General features: G+C 52.9%; 11 protein-coding genes across 11 annotated transcripts; 6 read left to right on the forward strand and 5 right to left on the reverse strand.

Annotated features, from left to right (window-relative positions):
• Positions 1 to 40: 40 nt before the first annotated feature.
• Positions 41 to 1,325, forward strand: C7974DRAFT_72883 (uncharacterized protein). Its single transcript, XM_046147160.1, has 2 exons — positions 41 to 540; positions 589 to 1,325. Exons 1-2 carry the CDS (start codon positions 216 to 218, stop codon positions 1,032 to 1,034), a joined length of 771 nt encoding a protein of 256 aa, XP_045992292.1. The 5' UTR covers positions 41 to 215; the 3' UTR covers positions 1,035 to 1,325.
• On the reverse strand, positions 914 to 1,784 carry C7974DRAFT_404704 (uncharacterized protein). Its single transcript, XM_046142972.1, has 2 exons — positions 1,507 to 1,784; positions 914 to 1,452 (listed from the first exon to the last, which is right to left on the reverse strand). The coding sequence occupies exons 1-2, from the start codon at positions 1,541 to 1,543 to the stop codon at positions 1,169 to 1,171; spliced, it is 321 nt and encodes a 106-aa protein (XP_045992293.1). The 5' UTR covers positions 1,544 to 1,784; the 3' UTR covers positions 914 to 1,168.
• Positions 1,785 to 1,993: 209 nt separating this feature from the next.
• C7974DRAFT_72879 (uncharacterized protein) lies at positions 1,994 to 2,909 on the reverse strand. The gene is made up of 2 exons (XM_046147159.1): positions 2,410 to 2,909; positions 1,994 to 2,357 (listed from the first exon to the last, which is right to left on the reverse strand). Exons 1-2 carry the CDS (start codon positions 2,775 to 2,777, stop codon positions 2,123 to 2,125), a joined length of 603 nt encoding a protein of 200 aa, XP_045992294.1. The 5' UTR covers positions 2,778 to 2,909; the 3' UTR covers positions 1,994 to 2,122.
• Positions 2,910 to 3,448: 539 nt separating this feature from the next.
• Positions 3,449 to 8,888, reverse strand: C7974DRAFT_404706 (uncharacterized protein). Its single transcript, XM_046142973.1, has one exon. The coding sequence runs from the start codon at positions 8,637 to 8,639 to the stop codon at positions 3,933 to 3,935; it is 4,707 nt and encodes a 1,568-aa protein (XP_045992295.1). The 5' UTR covers positions 8,640 to 8,888; the 3' UTR covers positions 3,449 to 3,932.
• Positions 8,889 to 9,069: 181 nt separating this feature from the next.
• C7974DRAFT_404707 (sister chromatid cohesion protein-like protein Dcc1) lies at positions 9,070 to 10,565 on the forward strand. The gene is made up of 2 exons (XM_046142974.1): positions 9,070 to 9,252; positions 9,321 to 10,565. The coding sequence occupies exons 1-2, from the start codon at positions 9,131 to 9,133 to the stop codon at positions 10,219 to 10,221; spliced, it is 1,023 nt and encodes a 340-aa protein (XP_045992296.1). The 5' UTR covers positions 9,070 to 9,130; the 3' UTR covers positions 10,222 to 10,565.
• C7974DRAFT_404710 (uncharacterized protein) lies at positions 10,566 to 11,610 on the forward strand. The gene is made up of 2 exons (XM_046142975.1): positions 10,566 to 11,088; positions 11,248 to 11,610. The coding sequence occupies exons 1-2, from the start codon at positions 10,670 to 10,672 to the stop codon at positions 11,528 to 11,530; spliced, it is 702 nt and encodes a 233-aa protein (XP_045992297.1). The 5' UTR covers positions 10,566 to 10,669; the 3' UTR covers positions 11,531 to 11,610.
• An 822-nt stretch (positions 11,611 to 12,432) lies between these two features.
• C7974DRAFT_368457 (uncharacterized protein) lies at positions 12,433 to 14,478 on the reverse strand. Its single transcript, XM_046139897.1, has 3 exons — positions 14,093 to 14,478; positions 13,856 to 14,042; positions 12,433 to 13,807 (listed from the first exon to the last, which is right to left on the reverse strand). The coding sequence occupies exons 1-3, from the start codon at positions 14,123 to 14,125 to the stop codon at positions 12,471 to 12,473; spliced, it is 1,557 nt and encodes a 518-aa protein (XP_045992298.1). The 5' UTR covers positions 14,126 to 14,478; the 3' UTR covers positions 12,433 to 12,470.
• A 494-nt stretch (positions 14,479 to 14,972) lies between these two features.
• On the reverse strand, positions 14,973 to 16,214 carry C7974DRAFT_72912 (uncharacterized protein). The gene is made up of 2 exons (XM_046147161.1): positions 15,620 to 16,214; positions 14,973 to 15,564 (listed from the first exon to the last, which is right to left on the reverse strand). The coding sequence occupies exons 1-2, from the start codon at positions 16,136 to 16,138 to the stop codon at positions 15,061 to 15,063; spliced, it is 1,023 nt and encodes a 340-aa protein (XP_045992299.1). The 5' UTR covers positions 16,139 to 16,214; the 3' UTR covers positions 14,973 to 15,060.
• An 82-nt stretch (positions 16,215 to 16,296) lies between these two features.
• C7974DRAFT_72915 (uncharacterized protein) lies at positions 16,297 to 19,779 on the forward strand. Its single transcript, XM_046147162.1, has 14 exons — positions 16,297 to 16,466; positions 16,520 to 16,654; positions 16,721 to 17,636; positions 17,686 to 17,706; positions 17,757 to 17,805; positions 17,861 to 17,916; positions 17,969 to 17,997; positions 18,047 to 18,066; positions 18,126 to 18,141; positions 18,190 to 18,217; positions 18,270 to 18,344; positions 18,678 to 18,712; positions 18,765 to 18,828; positions 19,139 to 19,779. The coding sequence occupies exons 1-14, from the start codon at positions 16,366 to 16,368 to the stop codon at positions 19,571 to 19,573; spliced, it is 1,980 nt and encodes a 659-aa protein (XP_045992300.1). The 5' UTR covers positions 16,297 to 16,365; the 3' UTR covers positions 19,574 to 19,779.
• A 490-nt stretch (positions 19,780 to 20,269) lies between these two features.
• On the forward strand, positions 20,270 to 21,673 carry C7974DRAFT_72917 (uncharacterized protein). The gene is made up of 2 exons (XM_046147163.1): positions 20,270 to 21,350; positions 21,402 to 21,673. The coding sequence occupies exons 1-2, from the start codon at positions 20,365 to 20,367 to the stop codon at positions 21,475 to 21,477; spliced, it is 1,062 nt and encodes a 353-aa protein (XP_045992301.1). The 5' UTR covers positions 20,270 to 20,364; the 3' UTR covers positions 21,478 to 21,673.
• Positions 21,674 to 24,836: 3,163 nt separating this feature from the next.
• C7974DRAFT_404722 (uncharacterized protein) lies at positions 24,837 to 26,135 on the forward strand. The gene is made up of 2 exons (XM_046142976.1): positions 24,837 to 25,479; positions 25,843 to 26,135. The coding sequence occupies exons 1-2, from the start codon at positions 25,273 to 25,275 to the stop codon at positions 25,993 to 25,995; spliced, it is 360 nt and encodes a 119-aa protein (XP_045992302.1). The 5' UTR covers positions 24,837 to 25,272; the 3' UTR covers positions 25,996 to 26,135.
• The last annotated feature ends 852 nt before the right edge of the window (positions 26,136 to 26,987 follow it).

Raw genomic sequence — 26,987 nt, forward strand, 5'->3', positions numbered from 1 at the left:
TGTAGCCGAGTACAGTCATAACTCGACTATTCACAAACATTGTCGAAAACTCACCACGACATCTTCAAAATCCTCGGAAGACCTCCCATTCCATACCTCCCAACCCCCTTGAAGCAAACCGTATATCACAGCAATCAGTCCCCACGTTTGGCTTTACTCGCAGATAACATCTACCTGCATCCTCCACACCGAATCAGAACAGGTCCAAAGCCAAAATGTACTACCTCATCTACACACCACACCACCCGCGTCCGTACCTAACAAGCGTCTCCTTCGTCGCCCACGACTTCGCAAACTGGGGCTGCCGCATAACCCGCCACGCAAACACCTCACCCTACATCATCGAAATCCGCTTCCAAGAGGCAAAGCCCCGCCCCGCAAACCACCGCGTCAAGTTGATGGAACTATGGGCCCAAGAAGTACTCACCCGGAAACACCAACGAACCCCATGCCCCATCACCGAAGCCTCGCTCCCGGAAGCGCGGAAAGCGCGCGCCTCGCTGTTCGCCCAGGACTTCGTGTGCAGCCTGTCCACCCTCGGTACGTGAATGCACTGCCGTGCCAGAAAGCACTTCCTAACCCCTCCAGAATCCCCCTTCATCGCGCCCAAGCCCCTGTACAATGACCCCCTGCCCCTTCCAGCCTACCCTCTCGCTCTGGTCGCGCGCTACACGCGTCTCCTGCACCGCTGCGCGTACACCTCGCATGCCGTGTCGCCCGACCCGGAGGTCCCTATTGCAGACCAAGTGGCGCTTGAGTTCCGGTTCGAGAAGGAGTTGCGGCGTGAGCAGCTCCAGCGGGCGCTGACTGAGGCGGTTAGTAAAAGAGAGGGGAGGATGGGTAGAGTGGAGAAGTGCAGGGAGACGGGGGTTACGAGGGTGTTGATGTGGGTTGATGTCGGGGATTTGGTGGCGGGGGAGTGTGGGAAGGAGGAGGCGGAGGGGGAGGCAGTGCCGGTGTATGAGGAGGGTGGGTGGGTGTGGCCGCCGAGTTATGAGGAGTGTGAAGGTGGTGTTGATGTTCGGTCATTGTAGTGATACTACACTAGATAATCTAGAAGACAGTACGTTTGCTCCACTTAACTCACGACCTCACATAGCACACTCATGTACTTTCATCTTTCCACGCTGTACTCTTCCAATCAGCATAACGTATATGCTTTGTACCCTCACAGAGTAAAACCTCGTGAGGAAAAATCCCTGTAAGGCTTAAACAAGGAGCATTCTCCACTCCTTCTAGCAAGTCCCCATCTCATTCGTCTGAGGAAATACTGCTCGTAAGCGGTATGTAGGTCTGGCACACAAGAGTGGCCTTGACGGCTGCTGGGTTCGAACCAACAACCTACGTCTGCCATTAGGCAAACTCTAGCAAGGTGTAGGTTTGACCACCACACCAAGCTAAGCAAAAGAAAAACAGCTAAAACGTATGCAAGAGCTATCAAAGAGCGTGACACTCCACAGAGATTAGCCAAGTTCTGCCTCGTACAGATTGAGCAGCCGCACTTACCTTGTTCTACAGCGTTGCGTATCGGGACTGCAGCCATGCTACACCTATACTCTCAAAAAATTGTAGCATGGCTACAGTCGCCAAGACGCAACAATGAGGATCGCTGCCACCCTTTCTTGGGTAAAAACGTATGGAGCGTTCAAACAAATGAAACCGCCGCTACGCAAATGATCATCAAACTCCCCGTCCGGGGCAGGCCGTTGGAAAGGGAAAAAACTGCTAGCTTATCTCCCCATAGGGGGGGGGGGGGGGGCCTTGCAAGAACGTGCAGACCCCCCTTAACATGTGACAGAAGTATGAGAAAGGCCTGTGACTGGCTGTGTTCGTCTATTTCGACGTCCTGTAGGGCATCGATCTAGAAACAACCAATCACAGACTTATCTCTTTGTCACTGCGTCAGTCCCATGGTTGTAGGGATCCCCACAAATTGCCAGCTTGTGTAACGTATCGGTGTAACGTATTGAGAAGACGTATCGGTATAACGTATTGAGAAAACGTATTCATAGAACATGGCCTGCCCGCCGCTGTGTCGCTAATGGGAACCAATTCAGGTCCTGGCTGATCAAAATCTTGACATTAGACTGACCACTCACTTTTCGGAAATGCAGCTGTGGTCTCAGAGCGGTGAGACTGTTTGGCTCGCAAAACTCCCGTGCTTCTTTTCTTTGTGTCTTTTCAAGTTCTTCTTGTGCGCTAATATTTCTCCGCACCCGTTGATAGTACACGTGTATCGTTTGCCCTGATGTTTGGATTGTATGTGATCGCGGAGGTTCTTAGGGTGGCGATAGGATACAGGGCATTCGCTACACGTGTACACAGTGTCTTTGTCTTTATTTTCCTTTGCGTGGGTTCTACGTTATTGTTAGCTGGCGACTTGCAGGGATTCCGGGGATGATGGCTTACTTCAATCGCTGCTGAATTGCAGAACCGCTTGAATGATTGAACTTGTTGCAAAGGGAACGGGGAGGCTTCGACGTCAACGGGGCCGGCGAGTCAAGGACTGACTCGGAAGCGTCCCCGGACGTCGAGCTCCTCGAGGGGGTCAAGACAGGTGCGGGTGCATCATCCACCATCAAAGGGGAGTATGTCTTTGATGGTGGAATCGATGGCAAGAAGGCGCGAGGTTGAAGAACATCGGTGTCCTCTAACGAGAGGTCCTGCGCGAAGAGGAGGTGACTGCAAGAGGTAGAAGGAGTGGTCGGTAGACCTAATTCTGCTGCTAATGTCGAAAAGTTGATCAAATCAAGATCCGGTCTGCTAGATCGAATCATGGAATCCAGAAACCATTCGTTGGGCCATAGCACCACATGCGGTTGGTCCGTTCGGGGTACGTAGTTTAGATGATCATTATTTTCTCCCGAGATTGGAACAGCGCGAGACTGGACAGCCTCGCGCTACACCTTGGTTCAGTGTAAAGTACTTTCTTGTCGTTTGTAAGCCTTGGAACTGGATCAAGTAGTATCATAAATACCGAGTATGAGAGCAGCGTAAGCTGGCTGCAATTTAACATCCGCCTCACCACCGAGGTCAACGTGGTTACTGCCTCCACCAGTGTTTCAGCATCACCGGAAACGAAGAAGCCGAAAGACTGTGTACAAGTGTGGTGCAGCTATTCCAAGTGGGAACCTGCATCTTTATCACCAGCGCCGCAGCTGCCAACGCAGCACAGCCTCTTCCAAGAGCCGAAGGGTCTCTTTGAGTCCCGCGTCTCGCACGCTGCATTAGCTCGGATATGGGAACCCTGTTGTATGGAAAGAGACCCTCGCGGCACGAGGCGCACTGCATGCGTCAGGCTGAGAATTAGGCCGCCAGCAGCCGAGGAGCGTCACCGGTTATTGGTGCGCGGACTCGGCCGTCCAATGAGCTTGATGCTTGCGAATTCGTCTCGGGGGCATGTCGCTTATCTCGATGGTGTGGTGAGGCGCGCAGACTGAGGGCGTTGCTGCGACTGACGTAAACCAGGGCAAGTGCGACAAATAACAGCAATCGCGACCTCAAGCAAAGTCATCACATTCGCCAGCGATACAAGAAGCACGATGTAGTCCAATGGATTCGTTCTGATAAATATGCAAGTGGTATAATGCCCTTCTCCATGCTCAAACTCCTGCAATGATATGATGGAAACCGCTGATCATGCTTCATATCCTATGCAATGCTCCTGCCATTAATGCTCAATCAATACTCCCGCTTCCGATGCGACGACGTCCAAGTAATACCAAAACAGGTGTGAGGAGGAATGAGGTGGACGTCCGCAGATAATACAGCAAGAGGGTGGTGCTTGTTGTGGCCATCTCGACGAGAAGAAAGTAGAAGCCGACAAGTAATCGTGCTGCAAACTGACTGGCGAGTGGAAGCCACCTGCGAGCGTCAACAAATAAGCCTTTGCGGCATGATGAGATGAAGAGAGAGCGGCGAGTGCGACTCACTCACTCTCTCATCTGCGCTTTTAAACCTGCCACCTCCCTCTTCAGTCGCGCGTTTTCCTTCCTCAGCCGTGCACACTCCTCCTCGCTAGCCCTCATGCGACGTTCAGCCTCTTCACCAGCCCTGCCTCTGCGCACGCTGCTCGTCACCTTCTCCAGTTCTTCATTGAAGCGGGCGTACAAAGCCTCATTCTCGGCGTTGGAATCGCGATAAAGCTGATCGAGCTGTTTGACTCGTGCTTCGGAGACTTGAAGAGAGGTGGTGACATCTTGCGCGATGGTGGCGGAACGGGTGGTAAGGGCGTCGAGGGTGGCCCTTGCCTGCTTCTCGAAGGAGGCTATGCGAGCTTCTAGCGTCATAGACTGTGCTTTGGTGGGCGTTCCCGATCCCAAAGAAGGGGCAGATGTTTGAGGGTGGAGACGGGGAGTGCTCTTAGCTGTCAGCTCGTGGCCGATATCGTTTAAGACGCTCTGCAAATCTTGCGACGCGCTCTCAATGTCTTTTTGTTGGGTCTGAAGTCGCTCGCGTAGCTTCTGTGGTGACTGCATTCGAAGCCTGCGAGGCGTGCCTGTCGAGATAGTGCCCGGACCATTGCCGTTGATCGTCCCTGAGGGTACAATAGCTTTGATGGGTGAGCGAGGAGTGGATGGAGGTAATCTGGCGGTATTTCCGGAACCTGCACGTTCTGACAAACCAGCAATAGAGACAGTCATAGGTCTTAGAGCGGGTATACTAGTGAGGGATTCGTTGCGTCTTCTGGAGTGCGCCGTTGTTGATTGTGAGAAGGATTTGATTGTAATCTCATCTCTACTCTCTCGACGAGGTGTTGCTGGTGTGGGTGGTTGTACGCTGCCCCTGCGTGTAGATGATGACTGAGGCGGCCGCGATTCGGGCACAACACTGCCTCTCCGTGAAGCCGGTAGGACTGGCTCGTTCTCCTTCCTCATCGGTGAACCCAACCGCATCGGGCCGGGGATGGACGAAGAATGCTTATGGGAAGATACAGCGGTGCGGAGAGGCGTTCGAGGAGGGGAAACACTCTCCCGAGGTTGTCGTACTTCTCGGTTTCTCGGCAAGGTTGATTCGGGCCTGCGAGGAGTTTGTGAGGACCACGTTGGCGCCTCTTCGGTGAACTGTAACTCCTTGAGGTCGCTGAGAGAAGAACGCCGCTTCCTGCGAGGCTGGACAGGAACGGCAAGTCTCGAAGGTGGTATCTCACCAATAGTCCCTAAGGCTGAACGGTTGGTCTGGCTTCCACTATCATTCTGGAAAGCGCCTAGAACGGTTGGACGATCGCGTGACGATGGGCGTTTGGGCGAATGACGGCCATTGTCGATTGAGTTGGAGCGCCCGACAGACTGACTTCCAGATTTCGACACCGCGACAGCGAAGTTCTCTTGGCTGTGGCTATTCTTGCTCAAAGACCTCCATAGTAGGCTGACCTTGGATTCGTTCTCATTCTTGCTGTTCTCTCGTGATAGGTTGCCGAAGCCAAATCGCCGCCTGAGAGAATTCGAGTTCAATGAGCCACTAGCGTTGTGACGACTTTTCCCGTCCATAGAGCCAAAATTCGGTGTTGCATAGCCAGGTGTCGCAGCAGGGAACAGAGCGTCGATGTCTTGTACTAGACGATCGATCAACGATATGAAGTCATTTGCGTTCCCTGCGGGTACCATCATTTCGGCAAATGCAGCTGTCAATATACCACGGTCTCCATCATTGCTGGTACCATCGAGTAATTCGGCTAGAAGCTGAATGATGACTCGTGTCGCTCGCTGGTTGTGAGATGCGAGGCTATTAAAAGTCGCGCGGAAATACTCCTCGAACTCCATGGGGTACATGCTGTCGGATCGCATCTGCAACGATACAAACGTTGCATGGGATAACACTGGGCCCATCCGCTCTTTCCAGGCAACATTCAGGAACTTGTCGAATACGGCGAAGAGCACGTCGACTGAAGATTGCGAGGCAAGGTCTAGGTTGGAAGGCGTCTCAAGAAGGGAGTTGTAAAGCTCGTTAACCACAAGCTCGTCTGCGACAACTCTGGCGCGGACCGATCGGCCGACAATGTTTCCCTTTCGGGCAGATAAGGCCATTGTAATATTCGCCAGCGAGTCTTCTAGCTTTGTGAGAGAGTCAACCATTTGCAGCTCCTCGAAGCCGCTTCTTGACGAGGTGGGCCGCGAGCCGAGGCCGTCACGACTGTGGGTCCGTGTTGGTGCGAGTTGTGGAGGAGGCGCTATGCGTGGAATATCTCCCAGGGTCTGCGCGTTACGCTGAAGCCTCCGTCCTCCACCTTCCCTGCCGACACTTGCACCAAAGATATTACTAAGTAGCTTGACAGGTGAGGCAGGCCTGCTCTTCATTTCTCTCCATTCTTCGACATTTGTCATCTGAAGTCTCAGTGACTGGAGGATCATTTGATTCCGGAAGAGGTAAGCTTCGGACAAGACGGGATTCTTCACGTTGTTGCGCTGTTGGAAGTAGTTGGCGAGGCGTTTGGTCAGCACAGGCAGGAACTCGACCTTTGTGAGTTTGTCCTTTGCAAGGTAGCCTTTGGGTCCGCTCATGTCCATTAGGTAGAAACCGTTATCCAGAACTGTTATCCTGATGACCACCTCAACGCCATCATAACCTACTTCGATAGGCTGCGAGAACTTTGACGCTTCAATCAGAACCTGGACTTTCGCAGGTTCTCTGCGACCCTCAGGTGGAGCATCTCCTGTCTCTTCAGTAACAGCCGAGAAGAGATTGAGGTCACCAGGCCGGCTTCGCACCTCCCATTTGTAGCTCTCGCGTTCGGCCTCTGCAAATCGGCCTTCTACCCTAGCTTTGGCAATGTCTTCGACGACTCTTTGTGCGCGGCCCTCATAAGCACCTTGCACGTAGTACATACGAAGCCCAATGTTCTGACGATCTGGAGTCGGTGGCCGCCCTATCTGAACTGTACGAGGAGTCGGAGACAACAGTTGAACGATGCTGGATTCTGCGTGCTCGCTGGCGAAGACATCACACAGCCTGATAAATTGATGGAACACGAGCTCGGACTCGTCAGATGTGTCGGTGAGTCGAGGGGTGTCCAAATCGGCCATCAAACTACGTGCGCTCGCATTGCATCCATTGGGCTTATGGAGTATGACGAGGAAGTCAGAGAAAAGTAGCAAGATCCCAGGGGTAGTGGCAGGACCACTGAGCTCTCCATGATAGGGTGGTGCCAATTCGACAGCATCCACGGCACTGATCAGTCTCCCTTGAGGTCTGAACGAAGATGGCCACTGGTAAGTCATCTTCCGCAGGCGATCAACAATTTTCATCTGCTGTGCCGTCGATCCCTCTCTTGAGCAAATTTCGGAAATGATATCTCTTGCTTTCAAAAATGTCTTTATTGCTGGATGCCGGGCTGGTAACTGCTTGATGATCTGGTCAATGTAGAGATTGTAGCGAGGCAGGCGCTGCACAGGTTCGATAAGTAACGACGTAAGTCGCTGCTCGCCAGTTTCATATACCCTCCTCGAGAAGCTTGAGGCGGGCTCTCTGGTGAAGGCTTTCAGCAATTGTGAGAAGTCGCCGTGTGCAGCCATGTAATCTGTATAGCAGTCACCAAACTTGGGGAACCATTCTACAAGCGCCTTTGCGACTCTTGCTGCTCCAGTGACGTCTGGCGGATCCTTCTGGCTTCGCAAAGGAGCGATGAAGATGTCATCTGTAGACTCCTCGATGTCTTGAATCGCGCCGTTCTCCGTCTCTTCCAAGATGACTCGTAATTCCTCCAAGAAACTCGAGTTGATCTCAAGTATTTGATCCAAGCTTGGAGGAAAAAGACCTTGCAGCGTCTGCTCATTAGGACTGGTGCTCGAAGATGACCTGCGTTTCGCCTTGTTACGGAATTCGACCGCCACGTTGTTGACCAGGTCATGTACTTTGTTAACATAGTTCTCCTCTGTGTCTAACAGCTCACACATTTCGCGGCGGAGTGATTCCTTCTGCTTCCGTGAGAACGACTGCGATCGATTGAGCTGGCTGGCTTTTGAGGGTGCTCGACGTAAACGTGAGGTTGGGAGGAAGGTAGACTCTCCGAAGAGTCGAATGACGGGCGCGTATGGTCCATACTGCTGCTCGAGGTGGTCGTCATCCGGCTCTTCGAACTGCGCTGATTCGCGCAGGTCGACCTTCTGTATACTGCCCTGGGGCAGCACGACATCCAGGTCCACCCACGAAAGGGTCTGCTCTCCCAGTGCATGGCGCACATCCACAATGACGTCCTCGACGTTCTCGACCTTGACCATCTTGGCCGCGACAATGGCAGCGTGCTGCTCAGTGAAGAGGGCAGGCGCCATGTGCATATTTGCTCTTGTGCTGTAGCGCCTCTCCCACGCGCTCTTCACCTCGGCGGGCAGCTCCACAAAGTACTTGAACAGACTGAAGGCCAAGCCGCGACATATCTCGTCGCCCTGCTCCTCGCGCGGCAGACACGTGACGGCATTGTAGAAGGAGGCCGTGGGCGATACGATAAGGCGTGCATAGCTCGAGAAGCCGGCCGGGGTGAACACGTGGGTCTGGATGCGCGAGTTGGTCGTTTGCGCAGAGGTCGAGGTCGGGCCGTAGAAAATGAGGACCGGCGAGTTGGACAGCAGCTCGTCCGTGGCATGGAACAGCGACAGGTCGGCGGCGGGGAGGGCCGCGGGCTCCTGGTTGATCACGATGCCCATGGCTGGAGCGGGTGCGGCCGATGCGCCGGAACGAGTGACGGAGGTGGGATATTACGCGGTGGGAAGGGCAGGACGCGGGCGCACTGGCATCGTAGTGTAGGCGACAAAAAGGAACGTGGGTCGACTGCTGGAACTGCAAGACGGAAGGTGCGGACTGCGCGAGCGCGGTGTTGATAGAGACAGGAGGGTTTGGCGCAGATGTCACTGTCACTTGCGGCGCGCAGGTGTTCGCCTGTGACGGCAGTAAACAAGGCACAGGCACAGCACGGTGGCTGGCTGCACCGCCAAAGCTGCGTCGAGAGCCCGACGCAAGCGATTAGCGCAAGCGGCGGCCATGCAGCGCGCATGGGACGGCGTCGGGGACCCCGGTCTCTGGTTCGCGGTCGCCCTTGCCGCGTCAGATGCACGCCGACGGCGCTGGTGACGGTCGCGGCGATCAAACAAACACTCCAACGCGCTAGACACGGTGTTGCTGTTGCTTCCACCCCGCCATGGCGACACAGCAGTTCGACGGCGGCGTGCCCTTTGCCATCGCCGCCCGCGCGCAGAAGCTGCAGCTGCTTGAGCTCCCGCCCGCCGTCGCGGCCCTGCTCGACGCCCCCAATCCCCCGCGGTGCGCTCCCAGCTCCCGTCCCGCTGCTGCGTGGATCCCTTCTGATCTCTGATCTCTGGCGCGCACAGGCTCTCGATCAAATCCAGCGCCGCCAGCAGCGACCGGCCTGCATATGCCGTGCTCTGTACCCCCACCGCGACCTTCCACCTGCGCCAGGTCCAGACATCGAACTCGCTGTTCGTCACGCAGCCCCAGCAGCTCGACTCCCATGGCAACGACATCCCCGTCCCGGCCACATGTGCCATAGCAGCCTGCCCCGCCACCCTGGAGCTGCACCCCTCCGACGCCTCCGCGGTCGCCCTGCTGTACGACGCTCTGCCCGTGTACGACATTGTGGCTGGCGAAGCTGATGCCATGGGCAACGGCAAGAGCAAGGGCCACATCTTCGACAATCTCCCGTTGTCAGACGCACAATGCCAGCAGGCGTGGAACGAGCTGATGGCCTTCGAGCACGACGAGCACACGTACAGACCGTCTGTGAACGCCTTGTCCCAAGTGTGGCGGTCCATCAACGCTGCTGCACTGGCTGAGGGCGTCAAGCTCGACAGTCAATTCTTGACCGAGGACATTGCAACAGCAGTTGCAGACGACGGCCACCCAGCAGACTTCACCAAAGCTGTGCTAAGGCACCTCGCCGATGACGGCCAGGCTGCAGATGGTCCATGGTCGTGCCTCGATCGAGCACGAACAGTAGCCTTCGTCGGCAAGACACTGCTCGAAGCTAAGCAAGGGAGCAGTGACTTCCTTGTCACCGACTTCACAGACACGTGGGAGGACAGATTGCCCGAAGCATGGCGAAAGGACGCGAAGCTCAGTGCAATTGCCGAGTCGTATGAGCTCCCATCAGGCTCTACAATTAGGGTCAAGAGCAAGGATGCCGCTGTCGCCAGCACGGAAGACGCACCTGCAGCGAGCAAGCCGTCGGCGAGAAAGTGGCACGAGAAATTTGCGAAGACGCGAAAGAAATGATAGTCTGCTGAGAGAGTCGTAGAGTGGACAGTGCCACGCGACGAGTCGTGACTCGACCAAAGAAGGCAGTCTCACGGACGTTACAATTCCAAGGCGCCGACCTCATACCTTCGATGGTACGATTCGAGGATCTAGACACTCTGGGCATGACATGTCGATGACATAGGATGTTCTCGCAGGGCTGTAAGGCTGTAAGGCCTTGGTTTGGCAGCTGCCAATCGACGCGTTGGCGGACTGTACGCGTCTTAGCGTGTTCTCGGCAAGTCGGTGCTCGGATCGGCAGGTCGCGTTATCCGGCTTATTCACGATTTTTTGGTAAGCTGCGAGTGGCCACACAGGTGCTGATGTAGAGCACTCAAAGAAGAATACCCATAAACATTGTCGTGATTTTCCTTCTTGTACATTCTTGTCGTTCTCCTGTATCAATCATTGCAAACACCGTGAGCGTATGAGCACCATCCGACCACTGAGACATCTGCTCTCAATATCCAAACCCTTCCAGATATCATCAAGACGCACCTTCACCAGCACCAACATCTCCTGGTCACCCTCCAAGGCTTCAGAATCAATCAGGCTCACCTCAAATAACATGGCGACTACAGACCCCTCACTGCCCGCCTCAGCCCCCACACCAACAACGCCCTCAGAGCCAAGCCTCCCCAAACTCAGCCAACATGACTTCCGTGTTTACAACCGTATGGCTGAGCACATGGACTACTTCCACAATCACTTCCGGGAGACCTGGAACATGCTGTATGGCACGTGTGAGAGCGGGAAGAGGAGTAAGGGAATGAGCATCAGACAATTCATCGCGGCGGGGCAGCAATTTTGTTCGCAACTAGAAATGCACCACGGGATAGAAGAGAGGTACGTCGATCTTCCTTTCCGATACCAGTATCGATGGCACGAAGGCTGCTCTCTAGAGAATCCTTCATTCGCAGCAAATCTCGTGACCAGCAAGCTCTCCTGCGGTCACTCGACGTGTAAACGATGGAAACCCATTGCTCACCATGCTGACTTGTACAGGCACATCTTCCCCGTCCTCGCCAAGAAGATGCCCGCCTTCAAAAAAGAACTCGAGCTTCTCACCCAGCACAAGCAGATCCACAAGGGCCTCGACAAGCTAACCAAGTACATGAGTGAGTGCAGTAGCGGCGAACGCGAGCTCAGACTGCCAGAGCTGAAGGAGATTCTGGACGGCTTTGGCAAGGTGCTGTGGCAGCATTTGGATGATGAGGTGAAAGAGTTGGGCGCGGAGAATATGAGGAAGTACTGGAGTAAGGAGGAGATGGTTAGGATGCCGATGTGAGCTATGGGATTGGTACGGCGAGAAACATATGACTACATAGCTTTATTTACAAGCAATATCGCATTCTTGTTTCTTTGCTCAAGATTCCTGTCCTTTATGTGTCTCATTTACCACGGTGACGCTGCCCGAACCGGACAGCACGTGGATGGTTGACAATTTCAGTTCTAGACGTAACGGCGCTGTGAGGAATCCTTGCACTGCCATATCCTGGCACATTATAGTATGCATGTCTAGCTTGATGCCTGCCAGTGTACCTGAGCTAGCGGTGCTGTCACGCCCAGGTACCTGCAGCAAAATACCCACACCATGGGACTGAGAAGTGAAAAGACTGACGTAAAAACAAATACCACGGTGCATATGCACGAATACAAAAGCACCAAGCAACCACTTTCCCTTGCTTTTTCTACCATGCGGGAGGGCAATCGCCTGCAGCCCATACCCCAAACGATCCCCAAGCCTCGAACAACCAACACCACCTCAACATCATCTCGGGCGCAAGGTCCATCCTACTGTGTACATCACGACGTCACCCCCACAACCCAGAAAAGCGGGCATACCAAATCTTGGATCCGCCATACATCGATCGCCGTTTCATCGTCCCGCGTCGGCTCTCCGCCCGGCAATTCCAAACTATAATGGTTGGGGCGTAAATAGCACGCTTCAAACAGCGCGCGGGCGAAACAATATTTGTTGTGCCTCAGGGTTGTGGTGCGGTTTCATCGTCGCGTCCGAGGGTGCGTTAGCATGAGCACGCACCACCAACCAACAGCGAAGACACAGGAACCGATTGCGAGGACGGCGTGCAGGTGTACGTGTAGAGATAGTGGTGCATGTGAACAGAGAGAGAAATTCGTGATATTAATTACAATGTATACAGCGGCCTCCAGCCGCGCAACAGCCACCCCAACGCCGCCAGGGCTCGCTTGCTCTACGCCCACCCCTACTCCCCAGTGACCCTCCTCTTCATGCTCAGAAACCGCCGTGGACTGCGAAGCTCCCAGTCGAGATCCGGTGTCCAGCCGTCATCAGCACGCAGTGTGTCGCGCAAACTCGGCGCCGTGACGGCGCTCGGGGCAGCGAAGGACAGCCCCGTGTTGATGCTGATGCCGCCGACGCTGTCGCGCGGGTCGCGGCTGCGGAAGGACATCACGGTGCTGGGACTCGTGGGCGAGGTCGGGGAAGCGAGTTCGTGCCAGGGCCCGCCGAGGCGCGTGACGATGCGGCGCTGTTCGCTGTCGCGCCAGCGCGAGGGCTGGGCTACCGGGGGTGGGGAGAGGGGCGTTGTGTCGGGAATTGGGGGGAGGGAGGGGGGTTTGGAGTGCCGCTTGAAGAGGGATTGGAGGAGGGATTTGCGGTTGGACTTTGCGGGGGATGTGGTGGGTGATGATTCGGTGGAGGCAACGTGGTTGTCAGGGGATTCGGGAGAGAAGACGGGGGTCTTTTCGGGATCGTGAATTAGGATGGTGGGGACGCTGGTATCGATTGTTAGACCGAATGTGGGTGTGGTCTTTGTAGTAGTCTCGCTGTGGGTGTCCTTGATGGATTCTGATGCTGATGTTGGTCGCGAATCTTGCATCTCGACATCACCGAGCTGCTGTGACGAGGAATAAGATCCGATCCCTTTGGCGCCGTTCGGAATGTGGTAGCGAAGATCTACGCGCAAGATGGCGTACATCAGAACTGTCTGGATCTCGACGAAAAAGTTGAAGATGTAGAATGCGCCTTTGCCTAGATAGCCTGGAAGAGGTTGAGATCGCGGAACGGGTGGCGCCCATGTACTGCCGCATCTGTACCAGGCACCAATGGAGAGTAGGGTAGTGCTGACGAGCAGTACGATGACTTTGGTGCGCAGACGTCCAGTGCCGAAGCGATCCAGTGGCGAGTAAGGAATAAGAAGTGAAAGGACTACAACCGGTAGTGGCAACGTGGCGAAGATGGCGAGATATGTCGACCCGTACAGTTGAAGACTCCGATCTAACGCCCTAGTGCTCTGGTCCAGAGTGTAGAAGCTTTGTACTGTACCTGCAATGACCATGATAATTGTTGCTCCAGTCAGGACACAAAGCAACTTAAAAGCAATGCCAAATGCAGGATGCCACCCGAGTCTAGGGTGCAGTGACCGCACTATGCGCATAGCGAAGACCAGATTTATGATGAAGAGAATGAGTACGCCAGCCGCAACAAAGATCGATGCCGCGATAGCGAGTTTGACGTTTCGAGACTGCGCCGTTGATGCAATTCGTAGTATAGATGTGAGGACGCGCGATATGCAGAAAACTGGAACAGATGTTAGCATATGATGCTGAGCATATAAGGGTAACATACTGAAGATGAAGAGGTTGAATAGAAACTTGTGTCCTCTTGCTCTGTTCATCTGAAATATTTTCATGTGTACAGCCGCACCGATCATGAAAAGAAACATGAACACAGCCTGTGCAGGGATATCTACTCTTTTCACAGGTGCACCACCCAACGCCCACACTGTTGGAGGGTATGGTGGCTTCATGTTTGCCTTAAAACTTGTCAGTCTTGACACTTGATCTATAGAAACGCTGTACTTACCATCGAAGGAGGCATACCACCCGGCGACGCCATGATATTGGAGGATCAACCTTTGGAAGCCTGCTCAGTGGTTGATTTGGCGCAGACGATCCAGTCGACAAGCCGGGAGCAAGTATGGGCGTGGAACAGCGGCATGCATCGCAAGGAACACTGCTCTCCATATATGTGTTTTATTGCGCCGTCATGACCAGGACCAAGGACCCCAGATCCCTAACAAGGCCAGTGACACGATTCCAGGCGAGGCATTGTTTCTAAGTACAGGAGCTCTTGTGTTTCGACGTGTCGATAGTGGTCGCACTAAGAGTTCGATGAACGGATAACTATATCTTAGTGCGAAACAGCAACGCTAAGTGGGCTAGGTGATGCCTCGCGGCTGCCTTCTCCTGTGGACTCAGCTATCTACTCTGAACAAGCTGCAACTAATCGGTGCATCCGCTCGGTTAGCTGCATGTTGATTATGCGCATCGGAACTCTCTCTCCGCCCTGACGACTCTGAACTGGAGTTACGTCACCGCGCTGAAAATGCCATTTGACGGCTGTGTTCCGTGAATGATCTAGCTGTCGCATCTTGCCAGCAAAGAGACACACGGCCACGCGCATTCCACGAGACGCAAGATATTACCAGGGATGCAGATACAGCGAAAGGGTGTTTTGCATGTCTCTTCTCGTTGCTGTCTTCCATCAACATCTTCTCAATGAGAAAGGGTGCCCCTTTCCTGAAACGACACGACAATCTGGGAAAAGTTGACACCAACGTACGGTTATAGAGCCCACGCGTAACTGCTATATACATATAATAGATGACAGGAGCCTGTTCCGGAAGTTGTACCTACACCTCGATAATGCTGAACGACGGACCAGGGAAAGATGTAGACCCACGGGACGGACAAAATCCTTGCCGCCGAGGGGCCATTGCCTGCATTTTCGCGTTTGTACTCCCCTGAAGTTGCAACTAGACCAGATTGAGGTCATAGACAGTGCAAAGCCTCTTCAGTACATGATGGTGTTCGGGCTGACATGCGAACTTCAGTGTTCGTAGGCCAATCCTCCATCATTACGGTGTCTCCAGATGGCCCTAGAGAAGGTTCTGGTAGGCTTCCTTGCGACAAGAAAAGACCCCTACGGTTCAGTGCAACTCTCTTTGTTCGACCGGCACTGCTGTTTTGCGGCGTGAGAGGTCTCTTCGTGACTTGTACACTGAGCTCCTCACCAACGAAACCATCTGAGCACGTAGCAATACTGGACCTTCGGCTGTGTGCTCCGCTGAGTTGTGCAAAACGAAATTGAGTGAATGGTCCTCGGAACATCTGAGCGGGGGCAATTGCATTTGTAGTAGGTGCTGGCTTCTGGACACGTTGGGTTAATGGCCGCTCAGGAGCCTTTCTCTTGGACGGCACACGGGACAGAGCCTGTACCTGGCTATCTTCGATCGCTTCAGTGGCAGCTACAGGCATCGCGGGAACATGATATGTCTGATCAAATTAGTCAGCTTGACCGTGGGTACTTGCCTTATCAGTGAAATCTCACGCTCGGCTGGGGCAGACCGTCTGAGGACGTGGTCCGCAGCAGAGCGAGTTGGTTCACAGGCAGCCGGCGCCTATTCCGAATTTGTGGGACCGTATGAGGCTTCGTAGGTGACCTTGTAACCGCTGTGATTGATGTCAGTTTCACTGCCTGCTCCTCTGTGTCTGTGGGCTGAGAATCCTCGAGTCGGCCGCGAGTATGTTCGTTTCCATTGTTGAGTGCAGGTGCCTGCGGACGATGTTCTGATCTGAGTGTGTTTAGTTTTGGCTTTGACGAGCGCGAGGCTTCAATGATAAATTTATCGTTCGAGTGCCCTTCACGCGTGGACTTCTGAGTTGGATTCGCTCGTTCGCCATTGCGATCGCTGTAATCCTGGCCCAAACCTTCAGAAAAGTGGTGACTATGTCGTAGGCGGCGCTTGAACCGTGTTGGCCGCTGCGGCATGCCGTCACCCACAACGCGAAGAAAGGCTGACAAGCGTAGCCGGTCACCGCAAAAGTCGGCTTCGTAGGGATCTGCCATTGCATTATACGGCTGATGTTAGTTTCGATCAAAGGTCTAATGCACCATCGATGCGGATGCTTGCGTGGTGTAGTGGTTGATGTTGAAGCGCGGGAAGGAGTGAGCCTGAACCAAGAAGCCATGACGGCAATCGCCGTTGGCCGCGGTTCGCAAGCGCGACGCGCCCCAGTGCTGTGCGCGACTTTTGACGATGCATCTCGCGAACGCATCGAGGAGCACCGTGAAGCATGTCACTACTTTCAGGGTCACGATGGCCAACCGACGAAGCCGGTATACCTGAGATTGATAGCGCTGAAAGTTTCGCAGACCTGGTCGATAAGTTGAGCCAGTAAGTCCGAGGCAGGCGGAGGTCGCAGCAGTCACTGAGACGTCGTGCGCCAGATACTTCGATCGAACTATCAAGCTTCCTCATAGCTTCGAAGCCTTCCGGACAAGCCAGTACGGTCGCGTGTTGACTCCTCTGATCAACCACCTATCAAATCACGTACACCACCCATCCCTGGTGTCTGCCCTTCTGTATGTCGAAGCATTGAGCCGTTCGCGGCATACATACCGGTTAAGAGGAGTGCTGATTCGGAACAGGGCTCTCAAAGGTCACTTTTCTGCCCTTGAAGAAACGAGTGACGAGCCAGGTGTTAATCAGGCCAGGGGATTTGCCTGCGAATTTGTGGCATGGCAATTCCTGAACAGCCTTACTGATCGGGATGTCATCGACTTTTTGCTACTCGAGTTACCCCCTGCCCTGTCCCCCGACAGTGAAGCTCCTTCGATCCCCATCGACCGTACCCACCAGAATGGCGGTAGCGCTACTCAATACAGCGAGCGGACGCCCTTGCTTGACGTAGACAATGGCGATTATTTTGGTACAAGAAGTGACGACGCCACAAATCCAAGATTTGGCTCTTTGAGAAGCCAATGTGAGAACCTCTCTGCGCTTGAGATTGCAGCCGTTGGTGGCGCCAAAAAATTCCTCAGTCAACGGCCGGTTCAAAAGGTCATTAATGGATTATGGCGCGGAGACATTGTTTTTTGGGAGACTTTGAGTGCAAACTCAGTAAAACGGCCCAGAAAGTATAATCGCAAGCAGGCTGATCCTTTTTCCCGTCTACGCGTACCTCGATATCTCAAGATATTCGAGACTCTCTTCTTTGCCATTTTCTTGGCTCTTTACTACGCAGTATTGGTACACCGAGAGGAGGAAAGAGTCACTGTGTCTGAAATTCTGCTCTATTTGTGGATAGCAAGTTTTGCATATGACGAGTTTGCTGACTGGATTGACGCTGGACAAACGAATTTCTACACATCAGATTTCTGGTGGACATGGGATATAAGTATTGTTGTTGTTGGTATGGCCTTTTGTGTCCTCAGAATACTGGGCCTATCAAACCACGATAAAGACACTATCGACCTAGCTTACGACGTACTTGGGCTGGAAGCGCTCTTCCTCGTCCCACGTATTTTCTCTCTATTGAGCTTGAATCCTTACTTCGGGACCCTGGTATGTCGGCCCTCGGTTGATAAAAGAAAGTTCACTGACCCGTGGCCAGATTCCCTGTTTGAAAGAGATGGTAAGGTAGACAGTGAGGACAGCCCTTGTCTCCGAAGCTGACATAAACAGACCAAAGATTTTGTCAAGTTTCTATCGCTGGTCTTAATCTTATATCTAGGTACTGTTCGCTTTGCACTACTATTGGATTTAGAATACACTAACATCCCTACTAGGATTTCTTACTACATTCGTTTTACTCGCTCGAGATCACTTCAAGCCACAGGAGATGGTACGTTATGTTTGTAGCCGTCTCGGAGAATGGTACTAACACAACCAAAAAGAGCTGGATTCTGATCAAGGTCTTCTTTGGGTGAGTGGCCTGCTTCGGACTGTAAACACAATCTAACGGACACTCGCAGATCCAGCTACCTCGGCTTTGGTAAGCAAGAACGTGCATGATGACTCAAAGACGATGTCGCTAACAAGTTTGCGATGTAGATGTCGCTCAAGAGATGTAGGTAAAGACAACTCGTACATAAGTGCCATTTTTTGACGTGTATAGATCACCCTTCTTCGGTCCACCTGTAATGGTAAGACCCTCAAACAAGACAGCGACACTCGGATCACTGATTATGAGTCTAGCTTGTCTTCATCATCTTAACCAACATACTTCTCATCACGAGTTTGATCTCCCTTTTGAGTAACTCGCTCAGTAAGGTGCGTTCATTGACAGGTTTCATTGGCTCTCGTTGCTCTGTTTTCGGCCTTGGCAGTCTTGCTCCGCTCCAGGTGCGAGCTAAAAGTGTCGATACACTACATACAAGAATAGTTCAACCATTACTGGAGCCTCAGCCCTCGAGGCAGAATCTCCAATTTTGGTGCTCGCACGTCGCTACACGTCGCTCCGGATGTTTGTCAATGTGCAGCCAGACTAGCGAGGAGAGACTCGCCCTACCACCTGATTATGTCTGGTCAAAGTGCGATGAGCATACCGTGTCACTTTTCAACGAGAATCAAGAAGTTTTTTGGACGTCGCTGACAGTCATGTAGATTCTCGAGCATGCGCGTGATGAGTATCTTTTCATGTTAGTTCACCACCTAAGCTCACCACCTTCCTACTGACAACGACGATGACAGCTACTCAGTCTACGTTCTTGAAGCATCATCTTCGAACCGACTAACCTACTTCCTACCTCCGCTTGTAAGTTTTCTGCTCTCTTCTGACTATTCTTGGTATGTGAAACGTGCTTTAAGCGCCGGGCCGCAAAAAAGGCTACGAACATAGCCTCTCGACCAACAAAAACAAATCACGTTATCCAGCCAGTACGGAGTCAACGGTGGCGTCTGGAGAATAGCTCTTGGTCCATGGTGACATTGGCGTCGTGCTGTCATAGCGCAGTGACAAGCCTCGCACTGCGGCCCAGGCTCTCCGAGACAAGTGGGCCTACATGTGATCGACAACGTCCGACAGAAGCTGCGTACAGTGATTGAGACAAGACTAACGGCCACAGAATCTTATCCCACTGTGCATACGGCCTTTTCGGCTCATCTTGCCATCTGGAAGCCTAAGAAGCGCACGTATCGTGCTGCTCAAGGCGACCCACTTACCATTTGTAGGTGTCATCTGGGCGTACGAACACCTGGACGTCTATCGCAAGCGTGACTTAGGGCCCATGTCATTCAGTGGCCCACAGACACCTACGGCAACAAAGAGACCTGCGCGATTAGCAGTGAACTCGCCGCGCTTGCTCAGAGCAGACACCCAGGCAACTTCCAGTAATGCAGCAAGGACGCAGTCCACAGGCCGATCTCAGCCAGGCGCAGCGCAGGTAGAACCGGATGCACAACTAAGGGCCCTCGTCATCAACCTTACCACACAGGTTGAAGCACTATCGGCTATTGTTTCTCGGCTTCAAGAGCAACGCGAACCGAGCGCGGTCGCTTGATGGCCGGCGCTTATAGTTTTCCGCAGCACACGTCTACCCGAAGCGCACTCGCTCTAACTCAATGTAAAATGATGCAATGAACTAATGAGTCACATCTCTTCTTTGAAAGCAGTAACGGAGACCACCGCCAACTCGGCCCTGACAGTTGTGGCTATAATCTGAGTGCGTTGTGGCTCCACCCAAACACAAACAGGCACCATTTCCAAGGGATCAGCCGCACTCACCGTTCGTCGCGCCTTGAGCAATGGCGCAAATCTGGTGAGTGGTCGGCCCGCCTTGCTCTTCCCGACAGTCTGGCACCCAAGTGGGCCACCCCGGTCTTCCTATTTACGACGGGGTGTGGCCTGCATAACTTGCACTATTACTCTTGCACACCCACTCCGCCTCAGCCCTCCCGCAGGAACACGGCCCTATGCCACTAACAGGCGCTGCCGCCTCGCGGCTCGAATCCATCAAACCCATCATGCCAGTACCCTTGTATTTTCTTAACTGGTACAATTTCCGAGTCTGCCTTATCCTTCAAAACCCCACTGTTCAAACGGCTTTCTTCGAAACTACACTGCCACTGCACTGCAAATATACATACCATCTCAGACTTTGAGGGCTCCCGAGCACATACGTCGTGCAGTTATATTCCGGTGCTTGGACGCCCTATCCTATCACTCACCACCAACCATCATCGGAATTCATCGTCCGCTTTCATCAAGCCAGGGCCAATCTTCTTGGATCCATCGTTATCCTTCGTGCATCAGCCTCGTTCTCAAGATCTTTGACAACGCTTCTTTGTCGCTATGCATTACGCAGAGCAACCCACGCCCCCTTTCAATTCACCTTATCAGACGCATGCATCGAGGTCCAACTCCTTACTTGAGCCTCCCTACCTATCTCCACGGCGAGACGAATCCATGCCAAAATATCCGCAAGGTCTGGGGCTCTACACTTATCACCACCAAGTTCACACAACTCTTCCTCCATCACCATCACCCTCGGATTCTTGGTCAAGCCATGTCTCCAGCGGCGCCTCTCCTCTTGTAACACATGCTATCGCGGATCCTTATGCATCAGGAGCATTCGAGCATCCAATCGTTCGATCTCCTCACCCTTGGGAAGGCGCCCAATTATCGCCACGGTCATCGATATCGTCTGCGGCGATTGTACCTGTGTATCCTCATACTGGACGTGATGACGCCTACCACGACATGAATCAAGGAATGGGAGCAGTGAACCAAGAAGGCCACGGCTGGCCTCACGATGTACGCTATGCACACAACGGGTCAACGTTGCCATCACTACGCCAGCAACCAATGACCGTTGCGCCTGAGAGATTGCTCAGTACCATGCTGCCCTACGAGAATGCGTACAACTCGCCTCCACAAGCTAGCCTTGAGCCTACACCTACGACCTATGTACATCAGACCTTTCTTCGTGGACCCAGCGAGTCAAGTACAGCCTCACGCACGGAGTTCCCTCGGGCTTCTAACCACTCTGCACGTCCACAGCGTGCTCGTAATTCACGACACACCTCACCCTCTGACGCCCTCTTTTATTGCACACCTTGCAAGAAGGGATTCGCTCGTAACTTCAACTATAGGCAACATCTAGAGACTCACAACAAGAGTCGCCCGAGGCCACATGTCTGTTATTACGAGGACTGCAAGAAAGGGTTCTTTCGTAAGACCGATCTGGACAGACACCACAAGAGCGTTCACCTGAAGACAAAGGATGAGAAGTGCCACAAATGCCCTTCTGTGTTTTCGCGGAAAGATACTTGCGACAGGTGAGCAGGACCGCCTCTCAATATTCGTTTCATCTACTAATCAGTTATTAGGCACATGAGAGACGGTTGTCCTCGGCGCCGTGAAGTGTCGCGCCATGAAGTGTCAGAGTATCGAGCAAGACTCTAGAAAGGGAGGATGTCTGAAATATGAATTGTATATGAGCGTGGGCGGGACACTTGAGCATCATTTACTGTCTTGCATCTGCAGTCAGCTGTTGGCACACTACTATCGTGTATATGGTTTGGAGGCGTTCTGGTTTTGAAGTACATACAACCATCATAACAGAATACATGGTTTGCTAAAAACATGTAAATGTTCGCACATAGAACTTGACATGATTTCAGCTGTAGCATCCTTATTGAGCCGTCTTTGTAAACTGCGGTGTGTATTTACTCTTTGTCACCTAACATCAACGGGGCAGCTGTAGTTCGACACAACACGACGTCTGAGCCGACCCTGCAAAAATCATGGTACTGGCCGCACGGATTTTCGCACAGATGTGGCCAACGAATTCCACATGGGGATAGCTTGCCTGCACATACGTGCCAAGGAATGCCAGCCAGACAAACTAGGACCGACCAGGGCATGACCGCGCGAGTTTGCCTGCGCCAGGCGCTTAAATATGCACAATGCCTGCAGCCTTCACATGGAGATCGCATTGTGACTGGGCAGCAACACGCTCTTTCCACGGCGGCGGCGGCGTGGGCATTTAGTGGTACCCTGCTGTACTTTAAGCGCACTGTGCTTCACTGCTGAATAGATTACCTGCCTTTTCTTCCATAGTTCGATGTGCCCCAGCTGTACCACTTGTAGCAGGGGAGTCCGACCAGGGGACACACAGCGGCGGCTGTTGCGACCCCTGTTGCGGCCCCTGCTCCCCGGCTATTGTTGTGCATTTACATCCGCATATGCACGACGCTGACCACCATTCATTTGAAGTGCTTCTTACCTGTTCTGTAATGGATCGCAGCGTCTTGACAGGCGCTTAGAGATGGGCATCTGGTAAGTTTCTTATCGCCAGTTATGGAAGCATTCGGCTCGCTTGCCGCGATCTTAGCGTACCTCATATATCCCAAGAACGAGTCCACCACGTCACGAACCCCATCGTTTCGACATCATACCCCAGGGTTCTCTCAAAATGAGCTAATCCATTGCCTACCCCTTCGTTCTCAACTTGTTATTGTCTTAGACTCGCATGATCACTGTAACACCTTTCAGCTTCTGCCCGACCCGGCATTCTGGTCCAATTTGCACTTCGCTATCGCCGATCCAGCGAGCAGCTCCTTCGCGCGAGCTGACCAACACGCTTCCTAGGGATCATTTCCTGCCCTCTCGATTGATTCTGGTGCCAGTAGCGAAGACTGGGCAGCCTCGTCAACGAATCTCTGCGCGATAATTCACATGATCATCACCCTAAGCGGGCTGTCCAGATGTGAGGCAGGGCTTGCATTGGTGATCACCGTGCCTCGCCGCCTTGTCGGCTTCACGCATTGCTGCTAGCTCGAGACACGTATTTTTCAGTCACTGGGACGGGTGAATCGTTGGTCAGGTCGTCCCGAGCCCTACACATCATTGCAGTCAAATCGCGCCGTTCACAAGTACAAATCACTGTACCATTGACATCGTGCTTTTAGCATGCCTACACTGAATGTATGAACTTAACATCATACTGGACAGCAAATATTGCTACCCCCTTCGCGCCTGTAGCTCGTCTACTGCATCGACCAGCGAGGCAGCGTGGGTCCACGGAACAAATGGCATTCCTCCGTCCACTGCCATTCTGCCGCGACCACCCGTTGGTTGGCTCCTGCAGGCATCTCCTGATCAATGAAAGCCCTCAAACGCCGGTGTATGATCGCTTTTGGTTGAGCCGATGTGGGCTTCACTACGACCATTGAGGGCCAGTCACCAGCCCTTGTCCACATCTAGGCATTGACGGTGCAAGCGAATCAACCCACTCCGAACACTCAAACAGGCCGTTCCAAAGTTCATCTCGCTCTTGGTACAGATTGGCGTTCATCTGCCGCAGTTCTCGTCCCTCTTTCGCCCGGTGCTGATGTTTAGATCACAACACCGCTCTTCCAACACTATCTAGATTCATTGCTTGTCTTATGTCTCAACCCTGGTCGCGTGCAACGTCGTTGCAGCGGAAACACTTTCTGCAGTGTACGCTGCACACGATCCCTGATAATGCTTTACGCGTGGCGAGTGACCTATCCTTCCAAGCTGGTAGAGGCAACCATTCAAACTAACCAACATACACTGACCGGAATTTCCTCAACACCAATCAAATGTCTGGTACATTTGGCAAATACTACTCTAAGAAGAGTCCGCTAACCAGGACAGGTTGCCGCCAGGGCATTCTGCAGAATGGTGATCCCCGCAGTTCGCTCGCGGACGCTGCCGAACCTGGCCATAGCCCGTGGAGCAGTCGATCGTGCTTTCCAGCGTACGCGACGTTAGGTAGACTGGCAACCAAACACGTATTAGCCACCACGCGAACACCCTGCAAACAACCTCATAATGTTCGATGTTATATCACATCTTATCTCGCCAAAGCCCGCCACAAGCGCATCCGCATCTGCATCGCGCGTGACTGACTGATGCGATCGGGTAACGAACCGAGCCAGACGCTATGCAGCCGTCAGCAGGCGCCCAGAGCCGCGATGGTTTTGTGTGGAACGGGTAAATTGCGCTACACGCTTGACGACTGCTGTCCAAGCGCCTTGACCCATATATCTCGCTGTCCGTTGCGCAAAGATGCCGAGCTCGTTCACCCTTGTACATATTGCAATTTTTAACACTGACAGCCAATGAGCTTTGTTCACTTCGATGATAATTCCGCTGCTGGAATCATTCGGCTTCGTAATCAAGTCGAGCCGTTCTGGACTGCACAAGAGCGGCTGGGATCAGGCGCCATCCACTGTCGCGTCACTTTGGATGATTGATCATCGATTTATTCACTGAGTTTTGTCCACAAACACAGTTACCATTCCAAATTTACTCGATCAGTCGACGCGGGTGCAGTACCTGGCTTCCCCGACCAATCATGCTTGCGCCGCTCGGACATTCTGTCTAACACGGGATACAGGCCGATGTCTGCGGCTCTCACAACTTGCCGGCATTGAAAGATGTCATCATCAATTCTATTCTCCTGGCGCTTACATGTTGCAGATCTCGGGTTGCAGTTCAAATGATGAACACGCCTTCAGACACTGCGGCGCCTGCAGACCGCAAAGGTGATATCAATCCAAACACGGGACCATGACTCTTCTGCATCCTCTGCAAATCTCAGCATGCTCACTTGAGCCCGCAAAGTATCGAAAATACCACATGCTCGGTAAATTGAGTCCACGAAACACCGGCAGTGCTAGGCTACATCCGCTGCGCAGGAGGGATCGCACCTGTGATCCACCCTTCTTGTGCGGCTTTTGACATCCGTGGTTCTTTGTCATCCGCGTATTGTGGGCGGTCTGTTCCGCGTCTGCTATTTGTAATACGAGGCTCTTCATCTGGCCGTTGGCTGTCGAACGAGAGCAATATGAATCCGCCTCGTAGTTGTCCAACATGAGGAGGTTATGAAGCTTCGTGTCGACTGTTGGACGCGCTGCAAGTTGCGATTCACAACGACCCCACGGTATGTAACCGCGTTAGGTCTTGGCTAACGACATGGAGTATACAGTTGTTTGCACGTTGCAACATGTGAACATGTGCCGAGCTTACGCGCAATCCTGAATCAGATCATTCATCGATACGCCGTCACTTGTGGTCCAGACTTATGATCTGCTGCGCCACAACGTTTTTTGAAAATCCTGAAGGCGTTCGGTAGAGGCATCCAAAGGTACCACTTCTTTATAAACCCACACCCCAAAGATCAATATCCTCATGTGCTCTCAGGTCTGAGGTACTACAAGGGAGATCATGAAGCTACTGACGGTTGCGAACTCCCGACAATCTATTATATCTATCTCTCATGTTTCAACCATGTTAATCCTCTATATTCTTAGCACGAGACCTACAACAAGTAGATGCGGGCTGAGCCGGATGTGGCGCGATTTCATGACAGTAATCAAGTCTCACTGTCGATCTTGCTGTGCTACTACGGCAGTACTTCTGTTCCTGTGTGACCTGCACCCAGTCAGCTCTGAATCAGCGCTCCTTCACTCCATGCTCCACCGGTTTCGGATTACTCCGATGCGAACAGTTCCAACCGTTTTCCAGTGGTTTGTGAGTGCGTCCAACCCCAATATTCAAAGCTGGGCAAGTGCCCTAAAGTAAGATAGAGTCTCAAACAATTGGCCCACATTCACCGGTAAGGAATACCATGCATCGGGGATTGGACATCACAGTTTCAAACTTCACCAGGTACCGCCAGGTGGAGCCTGTAGTCACTATCACCTGTGTGTCTTTGCACACACCCCTTGCACAGTGCTAAAATCCGAAAATTGGAAGCCCCACGAATTACATCAAAGGATTCCGGCTGAGACATACCTCTTCATTGTTTGTGTGTTTTGTATCCGTCAGCTTCATACGCATATATGGACAAGGATGCCAGAAGAGACGCATAGAGCTCTGTTATTCGCAAGCACTGACCAAGGGCGCCCTTTCCCTTTCATAGGACTCTATCCAAGATCAGGATCCTGAGATCTGGGATTGAGTTGCTACGCGATATGATCGTCGAACAAAGGCCAGACTGGGTGTGTGCGTGGTGGAGACAAGAGATTTATGCGACAAGGCGAGAGCAGTATTGACGAAGGAACGAGGATTCAACGTTTGGGATGAAATCTTGCACGACAAATTTGTGGGGCCTCGAAGCAACAAAATAGCAAGGGATAGCTGAATCGAGAAGCGTGAGTGGGGTGACGTATGGGGAAAACGGGCAGCGCAAGGTACGACTTGCGGCTACGTGCGCAATGCCTGGAGATCACGGCACGAAATCCGGGTGTAGAGCGGGTATACGCAATGGAGGACCCTACCTTCTTGCTGTGGTAGGTGCGATGCGAGTCACGTACGGTAAGCGCTTACGATCGATCTCCGTATTTAGCAGGCATTGTCCGACTCGAGACGCTGAACTGTGAGCGGGACCATTCCTATCGATTTCGCTCCCCTGCAATCGTTCACCAAATTACTCGCGAAGCCTTCCTAATACGGGCAAGTCACCACCCTCTACATACCCACCTTCACAGTACTCGGCCAGGGGATCGAGCCTTTTCAGTCAGAGCATCGAATATCGTCAAGGTTTTCCGTCCCGAGACACGATGAAATGCAGTTCTAATTTGATCATTCACAACGAATGCATCTTTACAATGGGGCACGTTGGGACATCCAGGTGTCCCAAGTTTCAGCATACAACTCGATCAATCCCACGCAATAATCACAAGAGCATCGGCGGCAACTGAAATATGCAACAGATCTGGTAATCCAGACAGGGCTTAAAGTCTCGAATCCGTGTGGTGATGAGAAGAGTGCCTTAGCAGTCCTTGATGCTGCTTCCCACCCTCAAACGCAGACCCTAGATATCACCACATCACCACACATCCCAGAAGCATCACAACCACATTGCCAAGAGCGGGGTGGAACTCGCGAAAAACGATACTCAATCGGTGGCATGAGACCGAGAAGCGCCCCGCATTACC

Source organism: Boeremia exigua, assembly GCF_020726555.1.
Source record: "Boeremia exigua strain MPI-SDFR-AT-0100 chromosome Unknown C7974scaffold_13, whole genome shotgun sequence".
NCBI classification, from domain to species: domain Eukaryota; kingdom Fungi; phylum Ascomycota; class Dothideomycetes; order Pleosporales; family Didymellaceae; genus Boeremia; species Boeremia exigua.